The sequence below is a fragment of the Aedes aegypti genome, chromosome 3 (genome assembly GCF_002204515.2).
Source record: "Aedes aegypti strain LVP_AGWG chromosome 3, AaegL5.0 Primary Assembly, whole genome shotgun sequence".
In the NCBI taxonomy this organism is placed as follows: domain Eukaryota; kingdom Metazoa; phylum Arthropoda; class Insecta; order Diptera; family Culicidae; genus Aedes; species Aedes aegypti.
The window spans coordinates 312,057,677-312,072,387 of record NC_035109.1 but is presented as its reverse complement, the minus strand read 5'-3'; the positions used below and the strand labels follow the sequence as shown (position 1 = coordinate 312,072,387).

Here is a 14,711-nt window from a genome sequence, read left to right as displayed (position 1 = left end):
CGGGGACTACGACAGGGCGACGGACTTTCGTGCCTGCTGTTCAATATTGCGCTTGAAGGTGTCATGCGGAGAGCCGGACTTAACAGTCGAGGCACGATTTTCACGAGATCCGGACAATTTGTTTGCTTCGCGGACGACATGGATATTATTGGGAGAAAATTTGAAACGGTGGCAGATTTGTTCACCCGCCTGAAACGCGAAGCAACAAGAGTCGGGCTAATGGTGAATGCGTCGAAAACAAAGTACATGCTGGTTGGCGGAACTGAGCGCGACAGGGCCCGCCTAGGAAGCAGTGTTACGATAGACGGGGATACCTTCGAGGTGGTGGACGAGTTCGTCTACCTCGGATCCTTGTTGACGGCTGACAACAATGTTAGTCGGGAAATACGAAGGCGCATCATCAGCGGAAGTCGTGCCTACTATGGGCTCCAGAAGAAACTGCGGTCAAGAAAGATTCACCCCCGCACCAAATGCACGATGTACAAAACGCTCATAAGACCGGTAGTCCTCTATGGGCATGAGGCGTGGACTATGCTCGAGGAGGACTTGCAAGCTCTTGGGGTTTTCGAACGTCGAGTGCTAAGGACGATCTTCGGCGGCGTGCAGGAGAACGGCGTGTGGCGGCGAAGGATGAACCACGAGCTCGCTCAACTCTACGGCGAACCCAGTATCGTGAAGGTAGCTAAAGCTGGAAGGATACGCTGGGCAGGGCATGTTGCAAGAATGCCGGACAACAACCCTGTAAAGATGGTGTTCGCCACGAATCCGGTCGGAACAAGAAGGCGTGGGGCGCAGCGAGCTAGGTGGATTGACCAGGTACACCAGGACCTGGAGAGCGTGGGTCACAGTCGAGGATGGAGAGAAGCGGCCATGAACCGAGGGAATTGGCGAAATATTGTTGGCGAGGCTTTATCAAGATAATTGATGTAAAGCCAAATAACTTACTCATAACGTTTCAAGGTAAAAATGTGTGGAAAGCTAATTCAACAATAATATAATTGAAATAATCATGAGATGGAAGATAGAAACAAACGCAAAAGTGAATGGGCAAACCATGCTGTCAGTTTAGAACCACCGAAAATATGCTTGTAACAATTGTATCCTGGCATGTTAAAGCAACTACCGGAAAAGTTATGTCAATCATGCAAGAATTTTCTGCGTGTTTCCTAGAAAATGGTAAACTGTGGATGGTTAAAGGACAGATTTGAATGAATGTGGTTCATCAAGTCAGACAAAACTAGAATTTCAACATATTTTTTTAGTATTTCATGAGGGGTCATTCAAAAATGGCGTCCATCATTTAGGGAAGGGGAGGAGTCTACAGAAGTGTTACAGTGTATGTATTATGTATTTGGAAAAACGTGACAGAATGTGGAGAGGGGATCTAGAAAACCCGAAACCGATGGACGTCGTATTTGAATCCTTTCGGAATTATAAAGTAAGAACGGCTAACTCATCATTTAACACCATATTTTGTTAGTGTGATAATTCTTAAAAATGAATAAAAATTGTGTTTATTGACGAATTTGAAAAAGTTGCAATTTTTTGTGTCCAATACTGTAGGCTTTATATTGATTGCAAAAAAATCTTCCAGTACCGGTATTTTACCGGTACTACCGGTACTGAGAGTGACAGTACCGTAGAACCGATACTCGTCAAAAGAGAACGGTACTAGGAACCCTAATCGTAGCAATAATCTTGGAAATCTTCTAAAAGTTATTCAAGAGTAAGTCTTCCTGAAAATCCTCTTTAATCAAGGGTGGCCTAAGAAATTACATAAGTAACTGTAACAGAAGATACCCATAAATTTACGTCAAGGATTTTTTTTAATTTCTCAGCTTTCTGTGAAATTACATTCAAATTTCCTTGGTGAAAACTCCTGGAAGAATGCTTGAGAAAAAGGTTTTGAAAACTTCCTTGAAAAATATCTTAGAATTAATAGAAGAATTTCCGAGAAGAAATCCTAGGAGCAATCCTGAAGGTATCCTCAGAGAAATTTGTAGTCAAAATCTAATAAAAATTCTAAAGAACAATTTTGTAGAAAATCCTGAGAAATCCTTGGAGGCATCTGGAGAAATTTATAGTTGAATATTACAACATGTTTTAAACGGGAGTCCTGGAGGATGTTCTAGAAAAAACTAATTGGAGAATCACCGGATAAAATCCTCGAGGACTAAGGGTTTTTTACAAAAAATATTTGAAATAATATGTGAAGAAATTTCTGATGAAAGCCTTGTGGTACTTTTTGTGATAATGTTTGGAAAAATCTTGGTTCTATTTTGAGATATAAAAAACCAAATATTTGGAGGAATTTCTTAGGAAAATTTTTGGAGAGTGAATATCTTAAATATAGATATGAATCCATCCCTTTCGTTATGTCGTCGTAATACATCAATGAATGTTTGTCCTTTACTGGCACATCTGCTGGTATGTCATCGTAATGTCGCAAAAAAAAAGAATATTTGAAAAAAAGTTTTAAAAATATTTTCAGAGAAATGTCTGGTCTGATTAAACCATTTTGTCCTGGTTCCTTTTAGGTTTCGGTTTTTGATTACTGTTTTGTCTCTTTTCGGTCTCTTTTTGGTTACTTTTTAATCTCTTTTTTCCTGGAAAGAGGTTTCTAAATTTCATATTTTCAAGAAACTCATTCATTTTTAAAATTAACATCAGAAAAAAAAAATTCGAAAAGTAAACTGGAACTTGAACAACAATCAATTCGAAATTTCGTAACAATCATGACTAATTTAGAACTTTTTCGAATGAAATGCAAACATTTATAATTTAATCATATTACCACAGTCAAATGTTATACGGTCGAACGCGATTACCCAGGGGCTTGATAATCCGTGTTTCTATCATAAAAAAATGGATCCGGGATCCAAAAGTTTTACGAATTATTTGTGTTAATTTAGATTGCAGATATATTTCCACATATCCAAATAAAGTTTAATTTAGCGCCCATGAAGCTGTCTAAGTTATCCAAACGACCGATGGAAATTAATGGTACATAATCTGTACAAAAAATACTTTCAAGAAGACACATACTGATGCACTTGAAAGTTCCGTTCATTAATTTGTTTTAGACATATAAAATTACAGTATTTCTTGAACCTGGAATTATTTTTATAAAACCTGGAAAAAACCTGGAAATATCAGGGAATTTCATTTTGCTAAACGAGTAGACACCCTGTAAGTGGACCGTTCCGGAACATCGTAGCCGGTTCCGCCAGGGCCAGTTTGGGCACATTTCCGTTTCATGTCCAAAACATACCGTGCGACGTCTCAATCTTCATGAATTCGGGAGAACATGTCAATAAAGGAAAAACAAACTAAATTTCAATAGATTTTGCCACTCCAGAGCACCTGTTACAGGTTCCGTCAGGGCTTCTTTGAGGACATTTCCGTTTTTTGTCAGAAACATACCGTGCGACGTATCAGTCTTCGTGAACTCGAGAGAGCGTGTCAATATAAGAAGAAAAACCCCGGTACAAACAGATGTGGCCACTCCAGATTTCCAGGCATAGGTTCCACGAGGGCCTCTTTGGGGACATTTCCGTTTTATGTCCAAAACATACCGTGCGACGTTTCAATCTTCTTGAATTCGGATAAAGGAAGAATAAATAAAATATCCATAGATGTGGCCACTCCACAGCACCTGAAACAGGTTCCTCCAGGGCCTCTTTGAGGACATTTCTGATTTAATGAATATAAAAAATTCCGAATCTTAATGAATTTCAAATAACATGTCATGTTCCTGTCAACATAAATGAAAAATAACACGGTAATAAAAGATTTGGCCACTCCAGAGCTTCTGGCACAGGTTCCATTAGGGCTTCTTTGGGGATATTTGTGCTTTTGTCTCAATCTTTGTGAATTGCAAAAAAAAAAACATGTCAATAAAAGAAGAATCAACTTTTTAACATGTGATGTGGCCTCTCCATAGCTTCAAGCACAGGTTCCACCAGAACCTCCTTGGAGATGTTTATGTTTTTTATCCATAACAAACCGTGTGACGTGAATTCGAAAGAACATGTCAATTAATGAAGTATGAACTAGGTATCAACTAATTAGGTCACTCTTCAGCATCTGGTACTGGTTCCGCCAAGGCCTTTTATGGGACAATTCAGTTTCATGTCCAAAACCTATTGTGCAACGTTTCAATCTTCATGAATTCGACAGAACATATCAATTAATGAGGAATAGACCCTGTGTTTCCACTACTGAGCATCACGTACAGGTTCCAGAAAGGCCTATTTTATGACATTACCGTTATTTGAAGGAAAAAATATGTCAATAAATGAAGAATGACCTCGCTACCAACAGATCTGGCTACTCCAGAGCAGAAAGAATAGGTTTCACCGAAAACCTTTTTTTGAAAATACAGTCAAACCTCCATGAGTCGATATCTCAAGGGACCATCGACTCATGGAAATATCGAGTCGTGGAAACAAATGACTTGGAAAGCCGTTTGAGGGAACCATCATAGTAACCATGAAATTTTGTTTCCAATATGGTTCCATGAGTCGAAATCGAGTCATGGAACATCGACTAATGGAGGTATCACTGTATTCCGTAATTTGACACATGTTTTCCACGATTTTTGGAAAATGTGTTATGCAGATCTTCATGAATACGCCAGGAATGCACAGTGCAACTAGTTAAAACTCAGCAGAAAGCTGAGAAGAAAACTAACAATGAATCCACCAGAACTTTGTTTCGAACATCATCAGAAATCCAACAAGAATCCTAAAAAGGCTTTGGCTAGAATGTTACCAATAATCTATAGTAAACTTCGAAGAAAATTTTCTATTAATTACTCAGGGTTCTCAAGAAAAATTTGTTGATAAAAACATAAAAGGAATTCGCTTTGAAACTCCTCATGAATACATGAGCATGAGCATGAGCATGATTGACCGCCCGCAGTTGCTACTCCGTTATTGCAAGAACAGCTGTACTTACACAGGGAACCAACAGACACTACTCGGGATCAGTAGCATCCTCAATGTGTAAGTATTGGTGCTCTCATTATTATAATAATCAATACCGGCGCCGCACAGTGGGACGAAATCAAAAAAAGTGGGACATGTGTTTTTGTGCTGAAACTATTGGGTTTAGCGTTTCGACATGTTCTACAAAGTTTCATCATTTGTTGAGTACTTAATTTAGACACTGAAAAAAATTTCACTTAAAGTGATATACACTGAGAAAAAAAAATAACTTTTTTAATTATAGTCAAAATTGAAAACTGTCTAAGAAAGTATTGTAGGCGACATCATTTCATGAAAGTTTGTCGAAGACAGGAAAGCTCTATCTCCTACACTGACGAAGTTAGGGGGTAAAAATGATGGGTACCCCCTTAAAACTCTTATTTTCTTCATAACTTCTAAATTTGAATTTTTACATTTTTACAATGTTCTACAATGTTTAATGTGCTGTAAAAATATACATTTTTGCCGAAGACACTGAAGCGCTAGCTCTCCATTTTGAAGATTTACGAACGATTTTGTGATTTTTTCACATCAAATTTAAGTGTGCATATCTTGTAAAGTTGCAAGTAGTAGCAGCTAATTTTAGCATCATGCTGTTCCTCAACCTATACCCTTTTTATATATGTACGAATAATTGTGGGGTCAAGCGGGGCTCATCGCAGTTTGTTTAATTGAAAATTGTATTTCCTATGAATAAATGTATGTATTCTAAATTTTAATTAATGTTTTTTTTTTTTCTATCTGTTATTTTTTATGTTTTGTTATAATATTTAACACTTGGCCCATTGTACTAACGGCAAATTTATAATGTTTACTGTTCAAGTTTCAATTTGACACGGCTATAGAGGAAAAGTTGTTTTTTCCGTGAAAATTATTTAATTTTTTCAAGGGTATCAGGCTTATTAATAGTTAAACACAGTTTTATTAATCCTTAAATACTCAATTTTGTCCCTATGCTAGATACCGTCTGTCACTTTTTGTAATTTTGCAAATTTAGGAAATCAATACATATACAGATATACAGCGCTATAATAGATATCCAAGCAATGTCATTGATAGCTATTAAAACAAATTTGTATCTTTCTATTTTTTAATGTTCTTAGGAGTGCAATTCAATTATTTTTTACTACTAAGATTGTAGTATATACAATGAAATTATACATTTGAATCAGTTGATCAGTTGATTTTATTCTTATAGCGGTATTAAGCTCTTTGATACACTTATAAAAATGTTGTCAGATACAAGAAAAAATAAATATTACTTTAAAAAATATAACTGTTCAAATTTTGACAAAAACTGTAAAACATAACATTTTATCATCGTTTAAAATGGGCAAACATTAAAAATTCCATAGCAATATGAAAACAATACTTAAAAACTATACCTCATACATAAAAAACTGCAAAAAATATATATTAATAATGGGAAATACAATTTTCAATTAAACAAAATTCGATGAGCCCCGCTTGACCCCGCAATTATCCGTACTGCTATTATTAGCTGCTACTACTTGCAACTTTTCAAGATATGCACACTTAAATTTGATGTGAAAAAATCAGACAATCGTTCGTAAATCTTCAAAAGGGAGAGCTAGCGCTTCAGTGTCTTCGGCAAAAATGTATATTTTTACAGCACCTTAAACATTGTAGAACATTGTAAAAATGTAAAAATTCATATTATGGAGAAAATATGAGTTTTAAGGGGGTACCCATCATTTTTACCCCCTAACTTCGTCAGTGTAGGAGATAGAGCTTTCCTGTCTTCGACAAACTTTCAAAAAATGATGTTGCCTACAATACTTTCTTAGACAATTTTCAATTTTGACAATAATTAAAACAATTATTTTTTTTTCTCAGTGTATATCACTTCAAGTGAATTTTTTTTCAGTGTCTAAATCAAGTACTCAACAAATGATGAAACTTTGTAGAACATGTCGAAACGCTAAACCCAATGGTTTCAGCACAAACACACATGTCTCACTTTTTTTGATTTCGTCCCACTGTGCGCCGGCTGCGTCCGAATGCAGGTCAATTTGGGAATGGGAGAGAAATGTTGACGTGTTACTTGCTTTACAGAAGCCGAGGAGTCCTCTGCACTTCCACAAGAAAACACTGGGAGTTTGGATATGGGAAAGGATTCGTTTTGGTAAACGATAAATATATAATTCGAAATGAATACGTGAGCATATACACGAATGACCGACACTGATAGTGCGGTTACTACGCAAACCGGACACGATACTGATTTCGTTGCTCGCTCGACAGGAGCATACAACAGGTTCAACGTATCAAACTCTACTGACGCGTTTTTTTTTTACTCCGGCGCATTTCGTTTTTTCTTCCGCGCAACGCGAACCGGCCACAATGGATCCGGATTCCGTCGCTCGCCCACGAGGAGCATGCATTGTGTCCGGTTTGCGTTTCGCGAAAGAAAAAACGAAGTGTGCCGGTGAAAAAAAAAAGAAAAACAAACGCGTCAGTAGTGTTGGATCCATTGGGCCGTATGAATAAAATGTAGTAAAGTTGAGTTTACTACATTCTCGGTAGTAAACGCTATATGTGGAACACGAGTGGAACATGTTTGTGTCATTTTCCTTTCTACACCTTTCGAACATACTACAAACAACGCATTGCTATGAATAAAGGTAGCATTTACTACAAAGCTACTGGTAGTTAGCTTCAAAGGTTGCTACACATGCTTTGAGATTGCGGAATTGAATGGAATAATTTACTTTTGAGTAAAAATCATGGGAAAACGATATGAGTTTTGATAAATCGGATGGTATTTGAGTTTTGCTTAGGAATTCTGAGGTTACGAAAACATTCGCCCCGCCAATGCTGAGATTCCGGTAAGATTACCGGCAGTAGCAATTTGTAATAACCGTGTGAATTCTGGCATTACGATAATTATGTTATTTTCTAGGAATTTTAGGATGTCGGTGGGAATTCAGATATTTATAATGTAATTCTGAATTTTACGTGTAAATTCTGACATCTCAGATTTCCTTTTGAATTCCGGAATTCCTGTAGGAACTTTGAGATTCCGATAGGGATGTCGTATTTTTTATGATAATTCTGAAAGTTTAAATACCATTCTGGGAATATTGCGGAAATATTAGGAATCTGGTAAAAACTCTAGAATTGGGGTGAGAATGGGATTCCGAATATTAATCTCTTGGAATTCTGTGGGACGGTATTTCTGTAAAAATCTATGAGATTTCGGTGGGATTCCTGCGAATTAGAGTGTCCATTTCCCGGCCATTTCGCTCGTCCCGGGATTCGGGACAAAAATCTAGGCTTGTCCCGGGAAATCCCGGGATCCCGGGATTTCTCAAATTATTAATAAAACTAGTATTTTGGTTGCAATATAAGTACAAATTCAACAATACAATGGTTTTTCCAATAAAATAAAACTTCCAAGATATAATTAACATTTAACAAATCAGAGATATTATGTTATTACAACAATAATCACATTTCATATATGACTTTCTGTTTTTTATTCTGAAGAAATTACTTAACAGAAAACAATAATTAGATTTAATAAATACGGATGTGCTACAGATTATTTTAAAGATATCATAGAATATTATGTTAAAGTTGATCACTGAAAATTATTGACTGAAGTTTAGGTGTACTTTCAAATATGCTTTCTCAGCCTAGGCTTATAAAAACGGCTAATGTTGAGGAGAAAAGCATTAAAACATTGATCTTTCCATTAAAAAAATTACTCGTTTATTCTCTTTTTCATTATGCTTTTCTATTTTATCAAATAAGGCTTTATAGTGAAAAAAATGTAATTGTTTTTCATTGAAATTCAGTGGTTGGTACCTAAATTTCGGGAATCCCGGGATTCCCGGGATGTCCGAACAAATATCCCGGGAAACGGGATATCCCGAAATTGGTTGAATCCCGGGATTTTTTGTCCCGGGATGTCCCGGGATGGACACTCTACTGCGAATTATTATGTGAATACAAATATTCTGCAAATCAATCTTTGTAATTATTGTAAAAACTTTTAAGATTCAGTTGATCTCCAGTTCCGTTGGAATTTCAAAGCAAAGCTTTAATATAAACGTTTTGAATGTCGGTAAATATTTTATAGATTTCAATGGGTTTTTTTTTTGTGAAATCGATAAGAATTTTAATATTTTCAAAGGGAACCCTGGTGTTTTAGGGGAGATCCTCATTGAATTCTAAAGACTACCAATGGAATCACTACAATTCCCATAAAAATCTCGACATTCTAAGTTCTAGACATTCCAAGGATACTCTCAGAAACCCCACCAAAATAACGAGAATATCACAGAAACACTTAGAACTTCCGGAATTCAACATGCTGTTAAGAAAACACACGGGGAGCATCACAATTCTACCGCAATTTCACCAGAATCTCTACTGGTGCTAGAAAATATGTGGTTCCAGCTGTTATCTCAAGATCTCTTCATAGATGTTAGACTAGTATTTAAAAAATCATCAATCACTGGCGTTGGCGAATGCCGAAAACCACCCAGAAAATTCTTTGATGTACCGTCATCATAAAATCATAGACATAAAGAGAATACCAGACTAATCGCAAAATTACACTACAAATCTTGTCAAATAACAGCACCTTCATGATTTGTGCAAATTGTCGCGTAATCGATTAGATTCCATGCATTTTCTTCATATGCATGATTGTATTAATTTTAAGCGTCACTCTGAATAGATTGTTCTTTAAGTGCAGAATCACTCTGCACTCTGAATGGAAATTTCTTAACGTGCAGCTTCAGTCACTGCTCATGTTCGAAAGTAAAAGTACTACATGTTCGAAAAGTTTTTTATTCATACCAAAAGTGTAGTAAACTTTGTGGATTTTGTTTTTGAATAGATGCTACATGTAGTAAAGTTCAACGATTTTTATTCATACGACCCAATGGATCCGGATTGCGACGCTCGCCCACAAGGATCATGCATCAGATTCAACGAATCTAACACTACTCCTGCCCGGACAGAACACGCGAACCGAAAAAAAATATCAAACTCGGAAAAAACATTTTTCGTTCAAGAAACGACCGGAAATTCCACAACGCACAAAAAAAATACGATCCTTAAATCTTACAAAAGAAAATGTATCAAACTGGAGCAAACTCACCGGATTGGTTCTCTGAAACCCTGTGTTCCATGTCAATTCCGGACGGTTCGTTGCAAAGCATGGGGCAGCCAAAAAGCATTTGATTCACAGTACCTAGAACACTTTTCCATTCTTAAATTTTTCCACTATCACTTTTTAAACGAAACACTTGTATTCTAATATTAATAGATATTAAAACCGGGATGATCTGTTTTTTTTTTCAATTTGACGGCAGTAAAAACATTTTCGCGTCCGATTTGAAGCACGGCACACTTCCTTTGAAACTCCTCATGAATACACAATAAAAACAGTCTTATGATTTATTAAATCCCTTTGACTTACTAACCTTTGGCATATTTACTGCCAATAATTAAGTAACCCGAATTTAGTACTATACCATTTAATTCCACTAGAGTTTGTATCCTTTGACAGATACGCGTATTTCGACCTCAACTGTAAGGCCGTCTTCAGTGTCGTGTACTAGACTCGACTTAATAATTGTTTTAACAGTATAAAAAAGAACAACCTATTGCCCGTAAATTAGAGTAAATTCGACCAAACGTCGGTTCAGTCAATCGTACCGCCTATTCATGAATGGAGGAATTCCACGTGCGACAGAATTAAAATTTGGCTTAGAATATGTTAAGGATTTCATCAGAAATTAAGCAATAATCTAGCCAGCAATTACAGTCAAACCTCCATGAGTCGATATCTCAAGGGACCATCGACTCATGGAAATATCGAGTCGTGGAAACAAATGACTTGGAAAGCCGTTTAAGGGAACCATCATAGTAACCATGAAATATTGTTTTCAATATGGTTCCATGAGTCGATATCGAGTCATGAAACATCGACTAATGGAGGTATCACTGTATCTTATTTGGAACCCATTCGAGATTTCATCTATTACCCGCAAAGGGTTTTCCTACAGATTAGTGTTCGGTCCATCGATTGTGAGCAATAGAAAATGCAATAGAAATCAGTGGTGTAATCCATTCATAAATGTTTGGTCCATCGATTGTACTGCTTGCCCCAGCTGAAGCGAGCGATGGGACCGGAAACACCCACTAACCCAATGTACTTTCCAAGACAATTGAGGAGATGCAGAGGTATATTCAGTCTTTGAACTCTCGATTCGTGCTCTTTGAGAATGGATCGCTAATCCCAAGCCCCATTCATTAAATCTCTGTGCATCTTCGACTGCTCCGATCAATCACGGAGTGCAACTACGAAGCGGTCATCTATGCTTGAGCTCATGCTTATTATCCGCAAAGGTTTTACTTACAAATTCTTCATGCATTTTATTTTTATTTTTTTATTTTTGAAGCTTAAAACTCAATAAGCCAGTTCATTCGCCTCAATTCAAATTGTATTGCTCTGGAGTGGCCAAATCTTCGTTTATTTACAAGTTCCCTCGAATTCATGAAGATTGAGACTTCGCACGGTATGTTTTGGACATGAAACGGAAATGTCCCCAAACTGGTCCTGGCAGAACTGGCTACCATGTTCCGGAACGGTTTACTTGTTTGAATTATGTTGAAATGATGACAATAGATCATTATCTTATATTCTACATAAAAAAATCAGTGTTGTAACTGCAATAAATACAAAATTGATCACATTTCCCTAATGTGGCACCCTCGTGACCCCAGTACAATCCGGAATATCTCCGGCATGGTTCTGAATCCAGCATTCTCCCTCAATGACAAATAACTGAAACCTTTTTAAAGTAAACTGACGGTGGTTTCAAAAAAATCGAATGGGAATTGACGAAATGGCAGCTATTTGAAAATGCCTTGTCGGAGGCTGGTAACGTAAAGGTTAACAGACAGGTTAACAGTTTTCAAATTGCTTGTTTTCAACGAACTTTTGCTCCATTGGTGGGACAAGATTTGAATCAAGTGTGGGTCAAAAGTTCGCTGGCCTAAACACAAAAGATTGATATTTTTGGGTGCCATATTGATGGACATTTTCTTTAATTAATTTAATTCTTTAATTAAATTAATTTAATTAATAACGGTTTCAACCGTGAGCGTGTTACTAATCCACATGTGTTTCCTCTTCCAGGCGTTTCAATCTAATAGAACCCAAAGAAACCGAAGTTTTACGTGATCTAGAAATCGCTTTACGTTTAACCGACGATCCAGTACCTTCGTCCGGCACCAGCAGCACCGGAAGCAGCACGAGCCAACAGCAGTCTCTGGCGGCGGCCAGCAGCAACAGTGCGGACAGTGGATCGGTGTCGGCCACGTCCACAGCGACGACGGCCTCGACCGGTGCCAGTGCGAGCGCCTCGGCGTCGGTTATGGCCACCGGAGGAGCAGGAGGACCCTGTGTGGAGAACAATAATAGCAGCAGTAGTGATAGTGGCGTCGCGACGCTGCACTCGCTCATAGATGGCGATGCGACGGCGCAGCCAATCTGCAAACAACCGTTAGAATCGGGCAGTGTAAATAATAGTCATAATGTTTCTAGTAGTAATAAAGAACAAATGATGCAGACGTGTGGTCCGGGAGGAGGTGGAAGTGGCAGCAGTACCGGAAGCGTCGGTGTGATCGGATGTGGCGTCGGCTATGGCGGTGGTGGCAGCACCCAGCAGACCTCCAACACCCAGACAACGGCATAGTGGATACGTTGGACGGCTAGTGTGGGCGCCGGGGCCGGTACCATTTTCCTGCTGGGCGGGGCTGCGTGCTGCGGAGCCTTGCAGCTTCAAACCAATCTCTGACCGAAATGTGATTTATCCCCTAACAAAAAAAAAAAACGAAGAGATGAAAAAAGCAGAAAAAAAAGAAACCATAAAATGAGAGAATCCACAACAAAATTCTAATTCTTAAAGAGTTGAACAAAGAACAAAAAACTAGAAAACAAATCAAGTAAGAAATAAGACAAAAACCAATCCAATTATATCCCAAAAAAAGTTACACAAAACCTGACAGCAAAGCAACAAATGCTAGGAAGACACAATACTACACAATTGAAAAAAAAACGAACAGAACAACCAACCAAACAAACTGTGTTGATGCGGAAAGCAGCTTCCTATTTTGTTCTTTCTTTTCGATCAAAACACTTATTTGAAATAATACCCCTTCATTAGAAAAGAAGAGTATAGGGTTGACTATATAATTTATGTTGTGTTTAGTGAGAACTACATTTAGCCTAAGTAAAGGGACAGTGAGATAGTGAAACGCGAAAGTCTTTCCTTGGAAAAAACGTATGAAAAGAAGAAAAATGCAAACTACACCACAGTATCGTTGTTGGAACGGCATCATGCTTTAAATTTTAGCTAGTGAGAAAAATCCAGTAGAAACCCCTTGAAAACTTGAATTTCGACACACGCATCCCTCTGGAACCCACATTATTATCTCGAACTTGAACGAACCTCAAAAATTTCCTTCGCCAGGGTTTAAGTTTATAATCGTTGGGAAAATCATTGGCTCGAAATATTTTATCGTTGAAATCCGACAAATCATGTTTGGGCTTACTCTACGAGTGGCGTGAGGTGAGAATTGTCGGTTCACCGATAGAATATTTTGAGCCAAGTATTTTCTGAATAATAAACTAATAGTCTGTGAAGAAACATTTTAGGACAGGTTCATTCAAGTTTGATAACATGGAGGTTGCAACAACGGATCGCGATTGTCGTGAAGCACGAACAACTAAACTGAAGGCAAAAGGGGAAAATCAAATTTTCCCCCACACGAGAATAGTCCGAACAGCAAACGAGGACCAGTTCAGAGTTTGCCGGGCAGTCCTTCCCCCTTCTTATGACGACAGCAATAATAATTCAAAAATCCTTCGGAACACACATGGCAAACTAATCCTCGCGCGGTGTGTTGTTTTGCCTAAACTTCGATTTAGCGTTAAAATTGTGATTCAAAGTAGCTATGTTTTACCGAACGCACTGCTGTACAGCTACTACTACTACTACTACTATTAAACCCCATCCCCCTTTTTCTCCCATCTGTTTTCGATCGTCCCCCTTCGTTCTTATTATCTATTATTTTATGTTTTAAATTAATAATTATTATTGTTGTTTATTTAGTTAACTACAATTACAACCATTTTTGTGCGGGTTTCGCGTTTCTTGTTAGTGGTTTTAAGTAGACTCCTTTCCCCGTTGAGAAAAGTGTAGAACAAGGCAAAAAACATGATTGTTCCACCCGTCGGTTTTTTTTTTCGATTTGCAACGGGGAACGTGAACATTGTGAAAACCTAGAAGAAAACTGTAAACGGCGAGTGGAGAAGCAGAGAAATTATCTGAAAACATACGTAGTATCGAGATGAGATAACTGTGCAGAAAGAAGAGAAATCTAATGTAATAACAAACTGCAACAAAGTTCGTACCAATCACATATGGTTTTTGTTTTTCTGTTTCCTTTTGTTATTTTGACCGTTAGTTGAAGAATCATCCTTTTATATTTTTTTATTCTTTATATGTTGTTATATTGATTTATACATAATTTTGGTACTGATTCCGTTCATGTTTACAATTAATTCAAAACATTCAAGTTTAAACTGAGCGTATAAAGTGCTACTTTTCAATTGAAAAGTATTCTAGACTACGTGAAAAAGGTGAACCAATCTTGTAAACTGAGGCTTCTCTAGTT

At 37.5% G+C, this 14,711-nt stretch overlaps 1 protein-coding gene across 8 annotated transcripts in view; it reads left to right on the top strand.

Moving 5' to 3' along the window:
- LOC5569782 (MOB kinase activator-like 2) overlaps nt 1-14,456 on the top strand; it is a 521,979-nt gene extending 507,523 nt beyond the window's left edge. For all 8 annotated transcript variants that reach the window (XM_021855727.1, XM_021855721.1, XM_021855722.1 and 5 more), the window contains one exon: nt 12,169-14,456. In XM_021855727.1, the coding sequence (XP_021711419.1) occupies nt 12,169-12,727 (559 nt within the window). In that variant the 3' untranslated portion in view covers nt 12,728-14,456. The remainder of the gene's footprint in view (nt 1-12,168) is intronic.
- The last annotated feature ends 255 nt before the right edge of the window (nt 14,457-14,711 follow it).